The following is a 23,366-nucleotide window of genomic DNA, read 5'->3' on the forward strand; positions in this document are numbered from 1 at the left end:
ATTCCTGCAGAAGGCATCCTAGCACTGCTAAGCATCTCGGGACCCTCCCCAGTGCGTGATATTCCTGGACTGTCGGACCCGATAGCGCTGCGAGGAACCTCGCATGAGTAACCTAGTTAAAGGAGAATGTCAGCACGGCTGGAGGACTGATGCGATGTGCTGCTGCCTTCTGACAGTCACCGAGGCACAGACCTTGTCAGCCCCTTTGAAGAATCACCCAGCATGTTGGAATGCAAACTTTTATTTTTAGTTTGGACCAGTGTTTAATTTGTAAATGACTAGGTCCTGTAATCTCACTCGATAATGGAGTCAGTGTGTTGATCTGGGGAGAGGTGCTGGAATGAAAAACACTTCCTCAGTGACCAGTGGGTTTGAGTAGATTCCACATTAACTGAGCAGTTTAGAGGCAAAAACATTATGTGCCATGTTTGTAGAGACCAATAAGAAAGGAACAGATTTATAAGTGCGTGCTGTAAATTTTCGAGTCTGAGTGATCCACATGGATCAGACTTTTTTTTTAACTGGTGTGATGATCCACCTGGGGTGTTTGTTGTCCCACTGGACCCAGATATGACAAATGTTCAGGACAATAAGTTTTATTCTTGCCAAAATATCATCGCAATTGTGAGAATATCATAAATGAGCAATTTTTAAAAATCACCTTAACAATTGTACCAGTGATATGAAGGAGGATTTGGCACATGGACAATCTTCACTGGGACGTCATCTTCTTCTTCTCTGACTTTTCATCCCTTCCTGTCCTCTGTGCCACATTCTCCCACTCTCTTCCTCCCTCATGCTCCAGTTCTCAAAAATAGCTCTCTAGTCGCTCCTCCCTGTAGCAACAAGACAAGATATATAGTGTCCTGCTACAGGAGGGTGATTTACTGCCTCCCCTGCTGGTCCACTGGGTGTGTGTTTGTGTCTTCAGCTGCTCCGGTTCCTCAGCCCAGTTCCACCAGTGTTCGTGTGGAGCGGCTCCTGTGGGAATGTGACGGCTGAGCTTACGTCCCAGTTGGATGGAGCTTTAAATTCCAGTCTGAGATTCCAGGTCACTTACTGCTCACGGTGGTTACAGCATCGAGAGCTTGTGGTCATCGCCTTGGAAAGTCGGTCTGGATCCTCAGTGCGGGTTCTAAATTAAGGTTACATTCAGTCTGGATGCTTTCGCCACACTGCTCCCTGTTACTCCCGTTTATCATTTATCCTTAAAAGTTCTGATGCAGTCGTTTTCGTCTTTCATAGCCTCTGGTGGTCAGTCAGATGACTAGTGTCTGTCTTTCATAGCCTCTGATCTGGTGGTCAGTCAGATGACTAGTGTCCTCTGGGTCATTCAGGACAGTGGAGTTTAGCTTGTGTTCAGACTGAGCTCCCAAGTGAATCATAAAAGCAGATGGTTGTAGAAACATGCAGGTTTATCTCTGAAGGCCAAACTGAGACAAAAATGCATTTGCATGAATTGAAATGTTTCAGGTTGAGCAAATAATTTGTGCTTTTACTAAAGTGTCATGAACATTAGAGTGAAGAAGAAGAAGACGAGCAGGATCTGGAGTTCGAAAATGGCTGCTGCTGTAGCAGACGTCATGTTCAGTCAGGCTTCAGACCAATGAAGTGAGTCAGAACTTTGCATCTTCTAGAGGTTGAACACATTTGTAGAGCTTCATGTGGGAGCTGTTGGTAAAATGCAGAACACCTGAGCCCATTACTGAGCCCCAAACCAACTGCAACGTGCTCCTATCACAAATGGTACTGAACGCTGGCGTCACATCTTGGTCAGATTCTGTTTAATTATACTACTTTAAAATTTTGCCAATGTTACGCTTTTATGTAGCCACAGTTCCTGCACATCTTGGAACAAAACTTTGGCTTTTTTGTCAAAAGAAAAAGGCGTTTGTATCCTTCAATTTATGTATTGTTTTGGATTTGGTACCAAAACCTGCCAGTAGTTATACTGCAAAATTTGAAGGGATACCAAACCCGAACCAACTGGAGCATCTCTCTTCTTTTTAGCAGCTGCTGTTAAAAGCTGCTGCCATGTTTCAGACAGGCTGAGATGTTCTTAGTTTCAGAGAGTGGTTTAGGATTTGGGGGCATTACAACAAAGTCAGGATTTTTTTCTGTAACTTCTAGGACTGTTGTTGGGAGGTAGTAGAGATTTAACAGTGGCCTCAAGTTGCAAAAATAAAACTGAATAGCTCATAATTCTGCCCCTGCCATGAAATACATCAATCTTCAAAATCTTCTTAAAATTTTTCCTCAAGATATGAATTGTATTGTAATATGAAGGTAAAATATTTTAAAACCCTGTTGCTTCCTGGGCCTCATGTTGTGTGTTGTGGTATCAAATCTCAGGGACTCGGCAGCTGATAGACTTACCTTTAATATTTACACTTTTTTCTGGTGTGTCCTTGACTGACTGCTCGTGTGCTACGTGCTGACACGATCACTGATTCCTCTGAGGACTTTGAAACGGGCGTGTTCATTGTCACGTGCAGATGAGCTGCTGTGGAGCCTGGAGGCCGTTCAGTCTGCAGCTGCATCTAACATCAGAGCGAACCGACTGCGGATCAGACAGAGACGCTGCTCTGTCCCAGTGAATTGGGTCAACTCGGTCTCAGTGACAGTGATTATACACAGACACACACAGGCCTAGTGTGAGAAGTTGGGTCAATCAGCTGAATTGAATGGGAACGAATTGATTGACTGTGACCCTGCAGGAACAGTGCTACCAGGAAGCTCTTGCTCATTGTGTCAGCACAAAACTCGGCTTGTTTTTAACTCTAGGTGACATGTAAAGAGTAAAACTGAAGCTGAGCTCAGGTGGATTTAGCAGAAACCCATCCTGAGTGTGGTTTTGTGTATTTGTGGAAAACTTGTCCAGGCAGCGTCTTGGCACAGGAGCGAATGCCATCATGTTGAACTGAGTCCGATTACATTTACTCAGCAGTTTTGTTTAAGCAGTCATCTTCCTTTGTTCCACTCTGCATCTCTGCTCAGCGTAAAGCTCGAGTTTCCAAGCTGGAGGCTCAGCCCTGATGTGGGGTCACCACGTACACAGCAACAGTGGTGCCAGAGTCCTAACACGGGTAGGTTTTAAACAGTACGTAAATAATTCTGTTCAACTCATTTGGAGCTCCATTCAGGCTCCTGAAAGCGGAATCCAAACAGTGTCACTTCTGAAAGTAGCTTCCATGGCTTCAACGACTGTGGCTCTTGGCCTGAACAGTTAATATTATTGGCACTGACTCCTAAAAATAAAAGCAGTAAAAATTCTGTGGTGGCAAAACAAATAATTCATTCTCTCTCTGAGTGCTGGAGTCCGTACAGGGTTGGGAAAGGTCGAGGGACCCGGCCCTACAGAGTCTGTGGAAGCCTGCCCAGGAAACTCAAACTAGGTCTGGGGAGACAGTTTCATCCTGGAAGCTCTAGTAACCTGATAACCGTGCACATGTTTCCTGCACTGTGCCCTTTGTATGTCTTTGTTCATGCCCTGCAGCATTAAAATGAGTAGAAACCATGCCGGGGTGCAGCTTCTGAGCATGACTCATACAAGCCTTTGAAACGGAGCTCATTTGGATGTCGCCTTAGCAACTTTTTGTAAAAAAAAATCTTTTCCAGAGAGAGGTTTTGGCCACTAGGAGCATAAATAGTGTCATTCTGAATAACCCCGTCCCTTAAAAGCAGGCCGAAACACTGTGGTGCCTCAGTGAAATGATTGCTCTGTCTACAGTGTATTCCACATTGCTCTGCTGGGTGAGGAGTATAAAAGGGTGCAGCAGAGAGGTGACGAGGTGAGAAGTGAGGTGGTAACACCTCGTCTGAAGGTGAGAAGAGAGGAAGGAGGAGGAGGAAAAGGATGTGAGTGAAGCAAGAAGGAAAAAATGAGAGTGGAGGATGAAGTCTGGAGAAAAGGGATGAGAAGATGGGGTTAGGAGTGTGGAGAGACTGTGTCTAGATGTTTGGGTGAAGACGCATAGTGGGGGTAGGTCCTGGGGCTGCCAAGGGCCAAAAACCATATTAAGTAAATCATGTTGGTAGCAGCAGAGTCCTGAAAGATGTCTGTGAAGAAGTGAAGGAATAGTTTAAAGCATTTTTATTATGATTTCACCATAAACCAGTAGCAAGAAGTAAACTAGTAGAGTCCGTCCCCTTCAGTTGCTCTGTTGGATGTTTAGGCTCTATATTAACAATATATCATCTGAATCTGATGTAAAAATCAGAAACAGTCCAACAAGACCACAAACAGGCCAAGATGTGCTTCAGCCAGAGCTGGAGAAAGTCTTTGGTTCCCTTGTATGAGAAGCAGCAACCCAACATTCAGTGGCCTCAGAGCATATTCAGATCCCTTCACTTCTTTTGATTTAAACTTAAAAGGGTTGGGGCAGTGTCAGAGCTAATGTGAGTGTTGTACTGTAGGGAAGAGAGAGTTGAGCCAGAAGACAAATATCAGTTTACCTGTCGATCTGTGTTCCAGCCATCATCTATGGTCACGAGCTTTGTGTGGTGACTGCGAATATGAGAAATCATTTTCCTCTGTCAGGCGGTTGGGCTCAGACTTTGGCATTGGGTGCAGAGTTTGGACATTCAGTGGGAATTTGTAGCAAAGCCACTGCCCCTTCGCTTCAAAAGAAGACAGTTAATCTTGTGAGAGAGAATCATAGGGACTGAATGAATACTACGCACGGTACTATTCTGAAATAACAGTTTACACCTTTCAAATCGATATGTGGCGGCCCGCTACAAATAGGTCAATGTATTGGAAACACTGGGTAAAACTGACATCTTTGCCCGTCAAGCTCCACTCGGCACTGAAAACATGTTTATTGAAAATTAAAAACTCAAATTTCTCATTTACAAAAGTACTCAGAGCCTTATTTCAGTACTTTGTAGAAGCCTCGTTGGCAGCAGTTACAGGTCCAAGTCTTCTCGGGTGAGTCTCTACCAGCTGTGCACACCTGGATTTGGGCATTTTAGGCCATTCTTCCTGCAGACCCTCTCAGGCTCCCTCCGACTGGACAGGACGGGTCTTCAGGTCTCTGACGCTCTGGTTGAGTATTCTTAAAGTCTGACTGCTGCAGAAATAGGGAGGAGAGAAATAACGGGGAAGTTGTAAAATAGAGGAGGAGAGAAGGGAGTGAAGATGTGCAGAGAGGAGAGAGGAGGTGTCAGTGCTGCAATGCAGTGCTCATTACCCCACCCCCTGCCCCCACACACTTGTATACTGTGCTTGTGAAGATCCCTCACTCCAAGCCCAAACAGTTCACCATTATTAATGTGGTCCAGACTGGATGTTAATGAGATGTGAGATATTGATTCCTGAAACCAAACATCTTATTTTAAGAGCTGCTTTTAAGAATTTATGAGAAGTTCAGGTGAGAGATTGAGAATGAATGTGGTTATCGAAGGTGCTCACAAGTGCACGGATTCAAACATTAGCATGTGTCAGAGCTCCAGGCTGACAGGGTGAGGTCTGTCGGACTCCCCCCAGGGGGAGAGGGAGGACAGCCATCTGGTGCTTTCAGGTGCCCGTGGAGCTTCTGCTGCGTTGACAGTCGGCTCGGAAAGACTCATCTCCACCTCGCTAGAGTGTCCTTGAGCAAGACACACTCACACAGTTGTCTTTCTGCAGCTGTGAGGACACGCACTGACACAGCGCACTTTTAGGGGTTTAATTGTGTTGATGAAGAGTTCCCTTTTTGTTTCTGTTCACAGCTTTCAGCGATCTGCTGGAATGTGACTAACAGACTGTGTGTGTGTGTGTGTTTGTTTTCAGGAGGGACAAGGGACATCGGTTCAGCCCTCACCAGGATGTGCATGAGGCACCGCAGCATCGAGGCCAAACTCCGCCAGTTCTCCATGTGAGTAAGTGTGTGTGTGTGAGAGAGAGAGATGAACAGGTGTAGCAGCTCTCCATGGCAACCTGCTCCTCCTCCTCCAGCTGTCCATCCTCCATCTTGCTCTGTTTGTCTTTGCTACATCTGACTGATCAGTTTTGATATCATGATTTATCTTTTTCTTTATCACTCATCTCAAGATTAAAGTCATTTTACTGCATGTTTTGTTCGTTAGGACCTGTTTATCCTCTTCATCACGCTGCCTTTTTACTATTGTCTTCCTATTTGCTGCGTCCTGAGGTGGCGGGGTCTGCTCTCTGCTCATGTGTATGTTAATATGCCTCCTGTGGTGACAATGCTCTGCCACCAGCCTCTTTTCTCTCCTCTTCCTCCCTTTCTTCATCTTCTTGTCCTTGCTCACATTCTCTCCTCGTGCCCCGACTTCCTCCTCCTCTTCTTCGTCTTCTGTTCCGTCCTCGAGCCCATTAACTCTCCCAGTGTGGAGGGAGAGAGTCATTCAGACTGAAAAGAAACGAGACATCCAGCTGAGTCAGTAAACAGCGATGCAGTGTAGCCGGTGATGTCAGCGGGCTACAGTCGGTTGGATGATGCAGCAACGTGCACAAACATCCATCCAGTTTCTGCCACAGAGCATCCCAGATCCTTGTCCTCCACCACATCTTCCTGGGCCAGATTGTTTCTTCCAGATTTGTGTTGCCCTCATCCAGACTGGGATCACAATACACAGCAGCAGGCTGATAACAACATCGTCTGACTTGTGGAGCATCTGGTATAAAAGCCAGTGTTGGGCAGTTATTATTTTTTTTCCATGTGTGAGTCATATAAAAAAATCAGCTGATGCTCCATCTGTGTGGCTGGTCGTCAGTCCATATCCATGTGCAGACCAGAGCTAACAACCTCTGACTCTTTGCATCTACAGACATGTCTGAATGCTCAATGCTCGCAGACAGCTGCTGCAGTCTACACTGTATCTGGACCTTCAGTGTCTTGTTTGCCTTATGAGGCCACGACACCATTTACGATGCAGGCGGTCCTGCTTTAGATGCCGTGGTCATCGACATTCATCACCTAAATCTGATCACTATTACAGATCATACAGGTGATCACTGCTGACTGGATAAAACAGTACATTTGAAGAAGTTAACTTGGGCTGTGGGACACTGAGTAGCACTGTGTTGTCATTTTGTGACATTTAGGCCAAACAAGTTATTGATTAACCAAGAAGATCATCAGAAGATGAACTGATAATGTTAGCACCCATATGTATTGTCTGCTCCTTGCATGAAGGTCATCTCAGACATCAGGAGAAGGAAACTCGTTTTGGACACTTTTAGCTGTAACATTTTTTTAGACTTCATGTTACTGGGAAAAGTTTATGACCATAAATTAGTTTTTGGAGCCCAAGCTGATGGCTAGATGAACCTTCCAGGCTTCACTCTGCCCCTGACACAGCACCGGCTGTCCTGTCGATATCATATTCCATGTGCATGTGAGTCCAGTCTGCAGGCTTTTAGATATGTTTTGTCAGTTAGGAACTTCATTAGCGATTCAGCCTGGTAGCACGCGCACGCACACAGCTCAAACAGTGTGTGTTGTTTCCAGGGTGTTTCTGGACTGTCTGATCAACCCTCTGCAGGAGCAGATGGAGGAGTGGAAGAGAGTCGCCAACACTCTGGACAAAGACCATGCCAAGGGTACAAACACACAAACAGACACAGATTTTCACATAGAAACACACTGTAGCACAGACAACAAATGGGCACGCACACCTATAGGCACGTAGCTTGTATCCGTGTGACATTATGGACACACACTGGTGTTTATTCACCCATCTATTTGCATATTGGCGGTGCACATTGAAAACAAGTAACTCCAAATTTAGTGATTTAAAACGTAGATACACTGAAGGTTTATGTTTTCCTCAATTCTGTCAAATTGTCAGATAATTGAACCATTTGAATCCTGTAGGATTTTCTGCAAAATGTAACAAATGTGAAAACTGAGCTGGGGATACTTGGCTTTGTTAATGCAGCGGTGGTGGTGCACGCTTTCCACACTGTGTTCATCTATCTGTGTGTTCCTCTCCAGAGTACAAGAAGGCCCGTCAGGAGATCAAGAAGAGATCTTCAGACACTCTGAAACTGCAGAAGAAAGCAAAGAAAGGTTTGTAAACCCGACCTGTTCAGTCACTTATGAAAAATGCTACTTAAGTAGCATCATTTTGTTGTGGATCTGTGACACTGATGCTTTAAAATCACACTGATGTTTGTAACAACACACACTTTTGAGAGTTGGAAACCTGGGAATATTTTAGTACGAGTCAGTTGTAGTTAAACGCTTAGTGGTCTTCATGTTAGAATTAAGTATTTAGTGGTATTTAAAGAGTGTATGAAGAGATGAGAGGATTTAATCATCTGTATCTTTTTTTTTTTTTTCTCCTTTCTGACATCTCATCACACCCTGCTGTGTCCAGCTGATGTGTTTGGTAAGTTGTTTTTTATTTACACCTCTTCCTATCTGTGCTAAAACAGAAACTCCTGTGCACCATGCAGGATTAGTCTGGTGAGACAGGCATGACTTTTACTGTCAAGCCCCTCTGACCTCTGACCTTTGACTACTGTTGCTGTGAGGAGCTCAGATGATCCATGTTTTCCTGGAATTTGCACTGGTTTCTCTTCACAATCAGTGTTTCTCAGTACAAAGTTTGGTCTGAGTATGGTTTTGATACAACAGTTGTCCTAGTCCCAGTCCTAGGCTGTCATTAATTAATATTATTAATTAACGTCTCTGTTTCTGAAACTGACTAATCTTTAAATCAACCAGTTGTTTATCATAGTGTCCAGATAGGTCCTGAGCTGCAGAGAAGTAAATGCTGAGCCAGGTCTTCTGCTTTCAGAGCAGGTAGTTTCAGGCTGACTCCTGGTACAAAAACCAGCCTTATTATTACTGGAAACAAGAGCTTGTTGTTGCTGCCAGCAAAGGACTCGATGGCTTCCAGCTCTGAAAGGAGCGACTAAGACAAAAGAAACAGGACCCAGGATTGACCCCTGAGGAACCTCAGATGTGGCCGGGCCACTCCAGTCCTCGGGCCCTCCCAGCCTTTTATTACTGCACGAGAGGAAACTCCCTGTGCAGCGGTGTGGATGTCAGGAGGGATGAGAGAGGGTGGACGAGTTTCAGAGAACTGGAGGAGGAAGTTGTGTTAGAATGAAAATAATGAAATGAGAGAGAGAGAGCGTTAAAAAGACGGAGATTGAATTTAATGACAGAGATAGAAGGAAGACAGGAGAAGAAGGGACACACCAACTTCCTTTGGAGCATGTGATTGAAGGTGGAGGGAGCGATCAGAGAACATCTATTAAGAATTTTCTTTTTAATGGCTGTTAAGTTGTGGGTTATAGTTGGCTCTCTGCAGTGAGCTGAGCTCTTAAATATCATGTGAAAAACCTCGTCTGTAACTGGAGCAGGAGAAATCTGGTGTGAGAGCCAGTTTCTTTGGTTGTGTGTTTCTAAAATGACAGAGAAGCTGTAACAGCCAAGTGGAGGGTGAATCAAGATGATTGATGAACTGCGCAGTGTTGAAACATCACATCCAAAATATATAATCCTAAATACGTGTGTTTTAACTGTATTAGAGATGGCAGTGAGGTTCTATAAAATCTGTAAGATTCAGTCACAAACTGTGGGCTTTCTCTCACTGTCTTTCTGCTGGAGTTTGGTTCACTACCATTTTATATTGTTCAAATCCAACTTACTTATTGAATTGGATCATTTCTAAGATCTTGTTAGCACTAATGTTAGTTTTCAGCATTTACAGATAACTTAATTGATAACTAAAAGGCAAAGCTGTCAGCTGAGGTGATTAAATATGTAATTAGCAAGATAACAGGTTGTAATCAAACCTTATTTTTCACTACTCATTCCAAATATTGGAAGGCCTAATGCAGAGCTTTTAAATAGATACACCTAAAATATTGATCTAATAAACTGAGTCATCGTTATTAGAAGAAGTTAAAACCACATGGAGCAACGTTATTAGCAGCATTGTATTAAAAAACAAAATAATCCAGTAGTGGTTCCAAATTAGGGTTTGGGTGGGGAACAGATCTTATGAAGGTGTGGATTTACCACCAGTAACCAGATGCTTACTGTGTGTAAGCTCACGTACTGAGAGAGAGAGAGACTGAAGGGAAATGAAACGCACCTAGAGTTGGACAGACGAGATACAGAGAATAAGGAAAAGACACAGAGGACACGAGAGCGATCTCCTGCCCTCTGTGTCATGTTTTTTGGATTTTGTGGGAAACCAGAAATTACATTCCGGTTTCGTAAAGCGGCTGTCTTTCCTCTGTGTTGCCTTTGCCTGGAAAAGTTCAGTTAGCAGGAGACGGTGCTCTCCCCCGTCTACGAGCCCGACCGCATAACCCAGCTCTGGATCTTGCTGGAGGAATGAAGGACTTTAATTGCATGTTTATGTCTGTCCTGGAGTACAGAAGGTGAGCTGGGATCCTGTGGACATCCCTTCTGTCTGAGCCTCTTCACTTCATTGATGTAAATTTTTAAAAACACACATATAGTTTCATTTGTTCAGAATTAAACCACTGTAGTTTTTATCTAACGTGCCAAAATAAATAAGTAGTGCATCTATTGGGGACTATTTTCAGTGGCAGATGACTCCTTATTTGGACTCTAGTGAGCATTTGTGCAGCAGGATAAACTGCAGTGTGTGTGTTCATGGTGATGAAGGAGCCCTCAGCCCCACAGAATATTACAGAGCTGGTGTGATAGTTAAAGTTTGGCACCACCCATCCAACACTGTGGTGGTGATATCAGCAGTGTAAACCATTTTATCAGGGCTGTCAGATAATTAATACCCCCTCTACCAACATCTGGACTGGAGTGTTGTGTTTGGATGCCACTGGCCTGTTCTGGAGAGGAAACACCATCTTAATGTGGTTTACTGGTTGTGATGTCATTCTAAATGTGTATGTCTCTGTGTGTCCAGGTCGTGGGGACCTCCAGCCACAGTTGGACAGCGCCATGCAGGATGTCAGCGATAAGTACCTGCTGCTGGAGGAGACGGAGAAGCAGGCGGTGAGGAAAGCGCTGGTGGAGGAGAGGAGTCGCTTCTGTTGGTTCGTCTCCATGCTGAGGCCTGTTGTGGTCAGTGACACATCCAAACTCTTTGCATATCCAAACCACAGAGGGGAAAGAGAGGAATAAGGGAAATCACAGGCTTGGGGAGTGCCGTTGCCTACTGCCAAAAAACCAGCAGCTGTCACGGCAGTGGGCTGTAACTGTTAGAAGTAACGCTCCGCCAACAGTCGACCTTTTTCCACACTGCGGGTCAGCAGCTGTGGTCAGGTTGAGAGTCTTTTAAAAAATCCACTTCTACCTCATGATCCCTGTCTGTAATGTGCAGTGCTGCTGTGGCTGAATCAGCATGTTGTAGACTCTGGAGTCTGTTGATGTTTGTGTGTGTCAGGAGGAGGAGATGTCCATGCTGGGGGAGATCACTCACCTCCAGACTCTGACAGACGACTTGAAGGCACTAACCATGGACCCACACAAGCTGCCCGCCTCCAGTGAGCAGGTACTGCTGTCTGAGCACAGGCTCCTCTGGTAGCACCAAGGTCTGTGTTAGAAAGTGTTGGCTTTTGTTTTCAAGTAGTGCAGTTCCCAGAGGTTTATGAAGCACCCTTCATAAAGATTTTCTTTTCGTGGCAGCAGATATGTCGGTAATGACAGTAGCATACTACACCAACTGCAAGGTCGAACACTGACGACTTCTGGCAGACACATGCGCTGTACCTGGTTTTATATGTTAACCTCAGTCGCCTCACAAGGAACCTTTTTCCAAAGCATCACACTTTTATTTAAAGGCTTGTTTTCATCCTTTCAGCAGCTTCCTGCTTTTAGTTGTTGAGTTCAATATACCATGAAATGAAGACAAAAACAGTTTCCCAATGCAACAAGCATTTAACTTCTTTGTAAAGTGGGCTTGGAACAGATTATTGTTTTCATTATCATTAAATTTGCAGATTATTTTCTTGATTAGTCACTTAATTGTTTTGTCTCTAAAATAGCAAAAAGCTGTTGTAGAGCCCATAGTGATGTATTCAAGTTGCTTGTTGTATTTGACCAACAATTCAAAACCCAGAGATTCACTTAATGATCATGTGACAAACAAAAGCATCAAATGTGCACATTTGCAAGTATTGACCTTATTTCTTTTACTTGAAAGTGACTCAATCTAAAGATTAAATGTTAAGTTCAAGTAAGGTTGACAAGCAGGGACTAGTCCCTGTACTCGCTGCCTGCCCAGAATACCTTCACTGGGAGACTTCCTGAATCCTTATCAAATACGTGAACCAGCTGAGCTCTTATGAAGAAAACCCATCATCTAGAACCAATAGCAACAGGTTATAGGGGTGAAACATCAACCAGTGGTATGTGGGCTCAGGTCCCTCTTCGCCAGAGCAATTCAGTTCTTGTGTACTATCTCTGACAGCAGCCTCTCTGATCCCTGAACTGTTTCCTCCTCCTTTGTATCCAGGTTATCGTAGATCTGAAGGGGTCTGAGTGCACCTGGTCCTACCAAACTCCACCCTCGTCACCGAGCACAACAGTATCCAGGAAGTCCAGCATGTGCAGGTTGGTTAGCATGGCCCCACAAACCTGACTCCAAAGTCTTTTATCCTGCCTGTACCATGCCGCCTCCTGGTGGTGCAGATGTGGAACTGCAGCTTTTATTAAACAATGAACAAAGTCTCAACCTGTAGCTGAATCCTTAACCACCATCGTCTTCAGGTGTGTTCATATTTAGGAGGAGGGAGGAGTCGCAGCTCTGACTTTAGGACTCTAGGTTTGTTGTGGCAAAGGATCCTGTGGGTCAAAGTGTTGGTCCAGTTTCTAAGAACTAGTCATGGAAAAGTCATTGTGGTCTGGAATAAGAAAATATGTATCAACTTGGTTTATAGCCGTTCTTCTGAGATTCACACAGGAAAAACACATTTTCATGCAGTTAACTTCTTCAATTGTAATGTTTTATCCAGTCAGCAGTGACCACCTGTATGATCTGTAATAGTGATAAGATTTAGACGATAACACGTTTTCATGCAGCTGCATAATTATGCTTCATTTCTAACTTTTGTGAGTTGTTTTAATTGAAAAGGTTTAGAATTCAGAGAGGCCATCGTATCAAAATCACTCAACTCAGCTTCAGTAGCTTCTCCTTCAGAGTCAAGTGTTCTGAAAATTTGACTCGGGTTGACCAAAGAAAATCCTTCTTGTTGACATCTCATCTCTGTCGTTTGTGTCCCACAGCAGCCTGAACAGTGTGAACAGCAGCGACTCGCGCTCCAGCGGCTCACACTGCCACTCCCCCACCACCCATTTCCGTTATCGCGCCTCCTCCTCCTCCTCGTCCTCAGTGCTGCCCCAGCAGACACCTGCCCGCCTCTCCTCTGTCTCTTCGCACGACTCGGGCTTTATCTCCCAGGACGCCTTCCAGTCCAAATCACCGTCACCAATGCCGCCAGAAACCTCACAGGTAAGAAAGTGTGTGCAGAGAGTGAAGCGCTGACAGACAATTCTGAGGCTGAATATGTTTTAATTGTCTGGAGACCACTGGAACTAAGACAGTGTTGTACACACACACTTTCCTCTTCATTATATTCTGATCCACTCTCCTTTCATCAGCGGTATAAGACCATGAATTCTCCCCAGGTTGACTAGCTCGAGGCCGCTGCTCATCTACCACAGCCACACTCCATGCTCGCTTATACCTTGTTGACAGATGTCTTGTTTTGTCCAACCAACTGTCCAAAACCCAAAGACATTTCATTTATAATAATATAGATCGAAGACGGGCACCAAATCTTCAAATCTGAGAAGTTGGAACCAGATTTGGCAATTTTCTTTGAAGATGTAAAAAAAAAAAAATTAGGGGTTCTGTTGCAACTTTGCTTATGCTAGGCTTTTCATTATTAGGTTAGCTGTTGGTGAGGTGCAGGTACGGGGAATGTTCAGGAGCTCTCAGGGTTCAGGTGTTCAAAATGCCTCCCGTGTGATTTGAATTTGACCTAAAACAAAGCCTGAGTTTCAGCTGCAGATTGTCACAGAGTCTAAAAAGAAAGTCATTCATGGGGCCAGTGACACCGTTTGGCTGCATATTGAAAACATTTTCCAGGAGAACTCATTGTTCTCAAGGGCATTGTGACAGGCCTGGAAAACTGGGTTGAAAAATGTAATCCTCCTGAGCGAGGGAAACACTCATTTTAGCTTCAGCCTTATTTGTTGACCCGTTTCCTGTCATGGCAGCTGACAGTGCTCAGAACTGGTTATTTCACTCACTGGCTTTGACTGTAGTTTCAGTTATTGCTGTTTGAGAACATGATTAAACTTAGTTTATGTAGCTTTTGACTGCTTAGAATGATACACATTTAACTGTACTTGTGATGAGTGTTTGTTTAAAGGCAACTTACAAATTCAGTTTTTTAAATTATTTATGCTAGATTTTAATATATCACGGTAATTGTAAACGATTAAATCGATATATTCAGTCCTGCTCAACCTCCTTCTGCTTCATCAAAGTCTTTGTGCGGCTGCAGCTCCTTGTTCTGTTTGTGATTCACACCTTTACTTGTTCATGTGTTTAGTGATCAGAGCTGGACCTGTCATAACACGCTTCCTCTGCTCTTTACTGTGTTTTTGTCTTTTGCATCCTTCAAACTGTTTCTGTGTGTGCGCTCTGCATGGCTCTGCTGCAGTCGTGTGTCCCTGCTGTAGTTTCTCAGTCTGTCACCGAGGATCCTTCCTCCTCCTCCTCACCCTCACACAATGTCTCCTGCTATGGGCTACAACAGGTGAACAACTACATATGAAAACACACACACACACCCCTACCTGTAGGAGCCGTTTGTCACACACTTATCTGACTGGTTTTTGTCACCTTGTGTCAGAAGGTGCTACATGGACCTTTTAGAATCTCTGATTTGTTGTCAAAATAGTGTGACTGCTTTTACTTCAGTAAAGAATGAGTACTTCTTCCACCACAGGTGCACGAGTTCACTGAGCTCCTGCTGCATGTAGCACCTTCTACTACTGTGCATTGTGTTCCCACGTCCTCAGTCATAACCATCGTCATTAATTTTGCAATTGTTTTCTGCCTCTTCCTCATCCATTCATCTACAGTTGTCAAATGGTTTTGACCTTCACGCTGCCCTCTGTCTGCAAGGAGCAGTACTGCAGGCCCAGGAAAACCACCTCCACCCTCCATACTTCACCCACTCCACCACCTCCCCCATCTCCTCGCCCTCCTATTCGTCTGTCTCTCCCATGTGGCCGTGGTCTTGTTCAGTCTTCAGCCAAGCAGCAGACTTCCCTCCTCTCAGCCCCTCGGGGCTCGGCGTGATCCCGTCATCCAGAATCCCGTCCTGGAAGGTTTGATCCTCACTCTGCCCAGTGTCCTACTCCTTTCCTCCCATTTATCCTTCTTTCACCTGTCTTTGGATTTAGAATTGTCCTTCTTTTGAATTGGCTTTTCACTACAGCATCAAATTCCACCAGTTTGTGTTTCATCTCCACATCAGTTTGTCATCATTTACTAGCAGACTCTTTACAGAAAGCCATGCTTATCCCTCAGCCAACTCTACCACTGTAATAACACTGGCCACAATTTTTGTCTTCATCATTTAACTTCTGTTTTGTTTTGGCTGCGGGTCAGGTTCAAGCTGCTTCCTTAAACCAGCTGTTACATCAGTAACAGTTTCAGTGAGTGAGGTGTGGTCTGTAAAACAAGTCAAACTGACAGAAAATTAATCTAAAACATTTATAAAATTTGTTACAATAAATTGACAATTCTAAATAGACTTCCTTTAAACATTTACAGTATCCAGACTGCCCCAAATTTGGTTATCAACAGTGAAAAAGTAAAAAAGTGACTTTAAATGAATTTAAATCAAGTTGTGACTGAGAGAAGTGTTTCAGATTGTGTGTTTTTGTGCAGGACTGGGCCAAACCGGGCCCATACGACCAGCCGGTGGTCAACACCCTGAGGAGGTGCAAGGACAGGAGAGAGCATACAGATCCCAGCAGCCACCAGGGTGCTGATGCCACCACACCAGGGGAGGAGCCACAGGGGATTAAAGGGAGCCGCTCTCTGACATCACCCAAGGTCAGACAGGGATTTAAAAAAATATACAATATCTTGTGTTATTTAGGCACAGTGACCAATCAGAAGCCAGACAAGCCTTGTAAACAAATCACTGGCAGTTTCTGGATTGGACAGAGTTTTCTGAATACGTCTCTCAAGAAGTTCTTCTAGTGACGCAACATGTTGATTTTGATTAGATTAGATTCAACTTTGTCATTTTCATTACACATGTACAAGTATAATAATAAACCGTCAACCTAAACAAACCAAGGTAATGGTGAATGCGCCTGTGTGATGACCCTGGCAGGAGGACAGGGAGGCTCACGAGGAGCTGGCCAGAGCACTGGCCCGAGGCCTCCATCTAGACATCCACGGCTCCAGTAGAGACTCGCTGCAGGGCTCCAGCGGCTAAAGCAGCCAGACCCACACACAGAGGACACCATCCCCTCACAAGGTGCACACACTTGTCACACTTCCATCACTTTATTGAAATGTCACTGAATGTTTTCCACTACATTTTTTCCTTTGGTTAGTTTGAATACTAAGTTATGGAAATACATCTCCTGAATCATACTGGCAACAGAGAACGTGTTAGACAACTGTAATATCCCTCTCACCTGTCCGCCAGTGTCAGCTCTACCTGTAGAAGTAAATCCCCTGTTTGAGGGAGTACAAACCACATTTAGAGCGCTACTCTACTCGCAGACTGAGATACAAGCGCGTGCACGAGTGAGATTACACTTTCAGATCTGACCCTGTGCTTACAGTTGCCGATTTGCAAACTGAGTGGTGCTCGAAATGTGGTTAGAATGCTCTCAAATGTTATGGCGGAGATCTACTTCCACACAAAGACTTTCAGACCCACCCCAGTGGAGAAATGTAATAGTGCAGACAGAGAAATGAGTGCATGTATGGCCTGGATTATGTTCTCAAATACTGAGTAGTGCTCAAAATGTGGTTTGTGCACCCTCAAATGTTTTGGCAGGGTTGTTTTCCTTTTTGTTACTGATCTGATTACTGTGTACTGGTCTGATTACCTAAACCTGCTGTTGACTGCTATCTATGGAAGTAAAACCCAGCCAACGCATTTGTGAAAGTCTGTCCATGCCAAAAGTTTTGTAAATGCACAAAACAAGTTGAGAGTGCTCTTCAAAATCTTTTGGCGCCGACAGACTTTCACACAAACCCCAGTGGAGAAATCTGACAGTGCAGAATCAGAAACGAGTGCACACATGGTTGAGATTATGCTCTCAGATCTGTATTTACAAATCTGTCGGCGCACTTTCAAATGCTGAGTCACAAACTGAGCAGAGCTCGGAATGTGGTTGGAACACTATCAAACTTCATAGGACCGACATTTACACAAACCCCAAAGGTGACATTACCGCCTAACTAACCAAGTAATACCAAACAAACTACCAACTAACTATGTACTTCACTACCTGCTGAAAAAACCATCTGGACGTAGTTTTTGCTAGAAGACATTTCTCATCCAAAAGGCTTCATCAGTTCTGTCCAACTGGTGGTGAGCAGGAGATATTTATCCCCCTGGATGGTGTTTCAGTCCTTCGATGGCCAACGATGTCCCTTAACAACTGAGTCATTAGGGTCCAGTATCAGTGAGAGTCGTTACCTGTCTTTGAACCCTCCCATGTGGACCAACGCCTATTGTCTTGTGTTAATTAGGGTGGAAATGTTTGGGTAGAGATTTCAAAACAGAGTTGTAGATGGGTGACAAGATGTCTTAGTCCACCACCCCTATTTAGTGAGGGGTGTTCTATTTGGTTGGCCCTCCTGTGTTGGGCTGTGTGTTTGTGCAGCAGCTATTTTGTTTCACCGAAGTACAGGTCATTACGCTCCTGACTACAGTGTAGAGAGGTGAAACGTCTTCTACCTAAAACTACATCCAGATGAGTTCTTCTACGTTTTTCAGCATACTACAACCTGGATGACTGAGAATTTGCACGAACATACCTAACCACCTTACTTACTCTCTCTGAACTAACAAATAACAGAACTTATCCTTTAAAATCATCACATCAAATCAGAAAAACACAGTTTCCACTGTGAAAAACTGGTCCACTCACAGAATACTCTGTTATATGTACTAATATATAATGTTATCCTACTAAGAGCAGCAGGATAAAGACGTTTTCTGTTCTTCTCAGTATCAGACTGTGACTGCTGCTCTGTGGGAGTGGATCAGGAAGGTGAGCAGCAGCAGTCACCCGATAAATCCTCCACCATCCCCAGGAACAGCGATATCGCTCAGTCCTATCGTCGTATGTTCCAGTCCAAGCGCCCTGCTTCCACTGCTGGCCTGCCCTCCAACCCCTCTGCTGTAATCACGCCGGGTGTCGCCACCATCCGACGGACACCGTCCTCCAAACCCAACCTGCGGAGGCCCTCCGGAGGACTCAGCCTGGGCCCCATTCCCATCAAGCCCCCCATGATCCCAGTCAAGACCCCCACTGTGCCTGAACAGCCCGGTTTCCCCGGCAGTACACCACGGACCCCACTCAGCCCCCCAACCACTCCTTTGTCACCAGGCAGCAGCCTTCCTTTGTCACCGAAGTCAGGCCCCTGGGACACCCAGCATCTGTGCAAGGGATCCAATCCCCCTACCCCACCACCACAGCCCAGCGGTCGGATGATAGAGTGGGAGCGCCGTCCACTCCCCGAGCTCCTGGAGGAGACGGAATATGGCGAGGTGGAAGACTTTCTGGTGGCAATCCGACGAGGCGTGAAGCTCAAGAAGACGATGACCAACGACCGTTCAGCACCACGTATTTACTGAGATGAAAAGGTTCGGTCCAACTTGAACCACTTTGCATCCCTGGCTGAATTTCAGTCCATCTATGGGGACACAAAATGGTTGTTATTATAAAGTAAATGCACACGGGAGCTTTGACATTAAACAGATGCCTAGAATTGGAGGAAGTTGCCCAGAGAGTCTGATCAAGGATCACTTCTGAAATGTTCTCAGTAGCTGGTGAATTTTAGCAACATTAAATATTTAAAGGTAAAAACTCTGCTCCTTCACTGTTTGGCCGAAGGGTCATTATTGTTTAATATAATGAATATTTCACATCAGAACAAACAAAGCTAGATGAGGCCAAAATGTAGATGCCTCTGCTTTGACCAGTGGAGAGTTCAGAGGTTTGGTTTGGGTCACGCTGAATGAAACTGCTAAGAAATGGCAAATCTGAACCAAAACTAAATATCCATCAAGAATGCAAACCTTATCAAAAGGAAAGTCGACTTGCTCAGGCCAAGAACTTTCCCAAAGTGCCACACGGTGTTGCTCACTAAGCTCTTCGCCCTTTAAAACGAGGCCTGCGGCGTCTTGCAAGTGGAAACCTGTCAGTATTGCACTAGTTCCCTTTTGAGGTTACTAATGGGAGCCACTGATCTGAGATCATTTCCTCAGGGCAACTTCAGACTGTCAGAGAAGTGAGGAAGGTTACTTTACTCACCATGAACACGTCATCTAAGGCCAGTGTTGTAGCAGAAAAGCCTGAAAAGAAAAGTCGATCTTAACGTGTAGTATTAGGAAGAAGCGATGATAGTGCAAAATTCTTGAAGATAAAACTGGAGTATTTCCAAAAGATCAAATCATTATTTCTATGTACATAATTATATTTTGATGTTTTGTTTGTCATATACTTTTTTCCATACCTGTAGTTTCCCATTTTCCACTAAAAGTGCCAAAAGCCTGTGTGCTGAATTTAACTTGAATATTCTCTCTAATTTAAATTGCACTGGATTCTTTTTTCCCTGTGAAAACACAGGGTGTTCAAACTAGAATCTAGAAGGCCTGAAAGAAAAATGGAGCTTGTTCGCAACCTATAAGAGTCACTGTAGATGTAGGGTAGCTTACTGAAGAAGTACAGAGTTTGTTGTTCCAGTTATTAACACCGCATGCAGTAGACTGACCTGAAATGTTCTTAACATTTCCCTCAGTATAAACAAATCATTGTGACTCTTATATTAGAACTTTAAGTCGGTTAAGGCCACATTATCCCGGCAGCGGATGAGTAGTGGATCAGGAACTGTGGACGCCTATGACTCGAGAGATCCGACACAACGTTCAGCCTTTGAACCTCTAAACTAAAAAGATGTAAGGGATTACTTGATAATGAGTCCAAGTTTATTTCCTCCTTCCGAAATGTATTTTTGTATAGCAACAAATTTATGTGAAGCACTTCGAAGGTTTTGAACAAATTTGAAAACGATCAGTTATTTACTGTTACAAACGAGCTGTAATAGAAACAATTGGTCTATTAATCAATAGATGACTGAGAAAAATGATTGGCAACTATTTTCATAACTGATTATTTTTTAACATTACAAATATGATCATTTTTCTCCCTATGACACTAAATTGCTGGGGTTTTGGGCTGTTCACTGAACAAAATGACAACCACAGGCTTTGGGAATTTTTCACTATTTTCTGACATTTTAGCCAACAATGGCGAATATCAACAGATTCATCGATGATAAAATTATAATCACTAGTTGCAGCACTATTGCAAACAGACAATCTGTCAGTTTCTCGGCCTCCATGTTCAAAAGCCGTCGTCCCTGTTCATTGTTCTACTTTTGCCATGTTGTGAACCCATTGACTATGTAGCGGCTGTACACCGTTCGCGCCCTTCGAGTCCAGCACCAGAGGTTATGACGGTGTTGCTACCTAGCAGCAGTCATTGGAGCATTGTGATTAGTGCGTCAGTCTGTTGTAGTGAAGCCTGTGTTCAGGGGGTGAGCTGGGTTTAGTTGGCACAAACGTTGCCGAGCAGCAGTACGTTGGAGTCGCCTGCTTTAGATCAAGTTTACACGCATTTTAATTGTTTGGTTACTTTTCTGTGAAACCTCTAACAGTCTGCTTCTTAGCTTTGTGCTGTCTAGGGTTATTAATTGGAGGCAACCTGCTTACACTTTTAACCAGTGGTGTGCATACCGGCTTCCAAGCCCTTGGAATCTAAGGGGAGAGATGCGGGGGGTCGCTAGAGGGTGGTCACGTGATGGACTAAGGCAGCTGAGGGGGGTGGGCAGCCCGGCCCTTTGGCACTGCAGCAAAGAGTGGGGAGCAGAAGTTACAGCAAATGTTAGTTCTCAGAATTACATTGGTTTTACCAACCACATGGCTTTATTATTATGGCAAACCACGCAGGACATCTTCTTTAAAAATACATGTTGTCTACTGATCAGCTTAAGACAGTCCTGCATCTGACACACTTCTAGCCTTAATTTGTCAGTACTTATCTTGTATTGTACAACTATAAACACTAATAATCGTGAGATATCTATCAAAATAATGCATTAAATAACTAGATTTAACAAAATTAATTTGTTTGCAGACACCCCACAGAGAGTCAACACTGATCCACTGTGATCCAGCTGTAGTGTAAACAAGTGTGAACACTTAACATGGTGCTGGTGCTAACTCGGCTGCCTTCATCCGGACCCCGGGCCTTGCACGTCCCAGTCCGAGAGGCTTTGTGGACTGAATCCTAGCTTAGCTCTTTAATTGCTGATTACAGCCCTAAATGCACAATTTGACTGGTTGAAAACTATTCAGAAACACAGTTAATGTTCTGATTTTGCTCATGTGCACTTTTCACCTACCACCACAGCACATATTTATTTTGTCAGATTTTTTTTTTTTGGTTGGCTTCAGAACATTTCTAAAGACAGCGCTGCCCTGCACAGAGCAGCTCGATGGCACCGGATCTGTGACCTCTGTTAGCTGTGGCTCAATGCTATAAACTAACATTCATGCATAACTACAAATATAACCCTGTGATAACTTGTAATTACTAAATGTCAACCAGTCCCATGAGCTAAAAGTCTAACTTGTGTTAGCAGGTGATCAGCATAACAAGCTGAAATACACAAAACTCTCATTGCTACTGTACAGTTAGTCGTCATGTGACAAATTATTTATTCATTTATATGTTTTCTCCATTTAATTTTAGTTTCCACATCGTCTGTCTCTAAACTGTCCTGTTGAGCATATAAAACCTATTAACAAATGTATTTAATATGCATGTTGTATTTTTTAGTTAAAGATTTAATAGATTTTTTCTACTACAACTACTTATTACTTTTTCCTCTACTGGACCAGAATGCATTGTGGCTCCCGGCAAATATCATCCTACAGGGATCACCAATGTTTCTTATTTTGTGTGACAGCAGTGTGTGTATGATGACTGAGGCGCGTCCGTCTCATCTCCCTCCTCACCCTGTTTATATTTAACCTGCAGGTTGACGAATACAATCGTGTAGCTGATGCGATAACAAGCGCGTGAAGCTGAATGTTCAAGCCTGTGAGGAACTGTGTAACCGTGCGTGTTGTCAGTGATGTGCGTGACACACACCGGGGGTCAGAGAAGTGATGATCAGAAACATCTAGAAAATCATTTGATCTGTTATGTGACAGACATTTTTACAAGTCCAATCAAAAATCACTTGTCCGGTCCTCAGTGTGTGTGTGTGGAGGCCGGTTTTGTACTTTAAGTAAAGCAGCTGTTAGTGTCACGGCCTTAAGACGTTCAGACTTTTCCTTTGAGACTAGTTGCCAAATGTCCTACAGTATATGCGACGTTAATGCCCAGGCCTTGTTTTTTGTAAGATAGTTTACTTATTTAATGATTTCCCTTGTGCATTTCAGATAAATATTAATGATATAAGCAACATTTCAGCCAAAGAAACATGGATAAGTTACTTTGGAAAGTTAGTGCAGGAGAATCGCGTAACTAAGCTTCGTCCTGCAGGCGTTAAAACAGGTTTGGGATCGAATAGCCGGTGTGAACAGAAAAGCAAAGTTAAAGTTATTTAAATGTCACAACTTGGCCACCAACAAAATTTTAACTGTGACTTGGGGAATCTCTACATTACACAGATTAAAACTACAATGAAGATAAATCATAATAAAGCTTCTTCAAAAGACCTGGTTTTGATATAAAATCTATTTTTCATTAACAGAACAGGAGCATCTTGGTAACAAAATGCAGCAGCTAATGTTAAAACTGAGAAATGTCCCTCTAACAGGGTTAACACTTTACTGAAGCCACTGATCTGTCCTCTATTTTGTTTGGGCCCTAATAAGGTTCCTAATTTTAAAAATGACACTTGAGAGAGAACAAGTTGGTCAGTTAGACCATTTTAAATGTGGTAATAATCACTGATTAGGTACATTGACTGTTTACTTGATTTTAGCTGAAACACCAATAAGATTCTACTTTATCAAAATACTACATGAAGGTAAAAGGTTTTGTCCCACAGCAGTTGTAGTGAGTTGTACTCTGAGTCATTGCCTCTTATATCCTAAGATTAAAAAATGATCACAATAA

The 23,366-nt window shown here is 43.8% G+C and overlaps 1 protein-coding gene across 1 annotated transcript in view; it reads left to right on the top strand.

Annotated features, from left to right (window-relative positions):
• The window catches only part of LOC109973190 (metastasis suppressor protein 1-like), a 43,015-nt gene extending 19,655 nt beyond the window's left edge, over positions 1-23,360 (top strand). The window contains 14 exon segments of the mRNA XM_020622593.1: positions 5,774-5,858; positions 7,458-7,549; positions 7,944-8,018; positions 8,329-8,340; positions 10,861-11,018; positions 11,341-11,448; positions 12,412-12,509; positions 13,182-13,407; positions 14,627-14,722; positions 15,051-15,299; positions 15,865-16,032; positions 16,319-16,439; positions 16,442-16,465; positions 18,180-23,360. Coding sequence (XP_020478249.1) covers positions 5,774-5,858; positions 7,458-7,549; positions 7,944-8,018; positions 8,329-8,340; positions 10,861-11,018; positions 11,341-11,448; positions 12,412-12,509; positions 13,182-13,407; positions 14,627-14,722; positions 15,051-15,299; positions 15,865-16,032; positions 16,319-16,439; positions 16,442-16,465; positions 18,180-18,808 — 2,141 coding nt within the window. The 3' untranslated portion in view covers positions 18,809-23,360.
• Positions 23,361-23,366: the final 6 nt, after the last annotated feature.

The sequence above is a fragment of the Monopterus albus genome, unplaced genomic scaffold, assembly GCF_001952655.1.
Source record: "Monopterus albus unplaced genomic scaffold, M_albus_1.0 scaffold283.1, whole genome shotgun sequence".
Classification (NCBI taxonomy): Eukaryota; Metazoa; Chordata; class Actinopteri; order Synbranchiformes; family Synbranchidae; genus Monopterus; species Monopterus albus.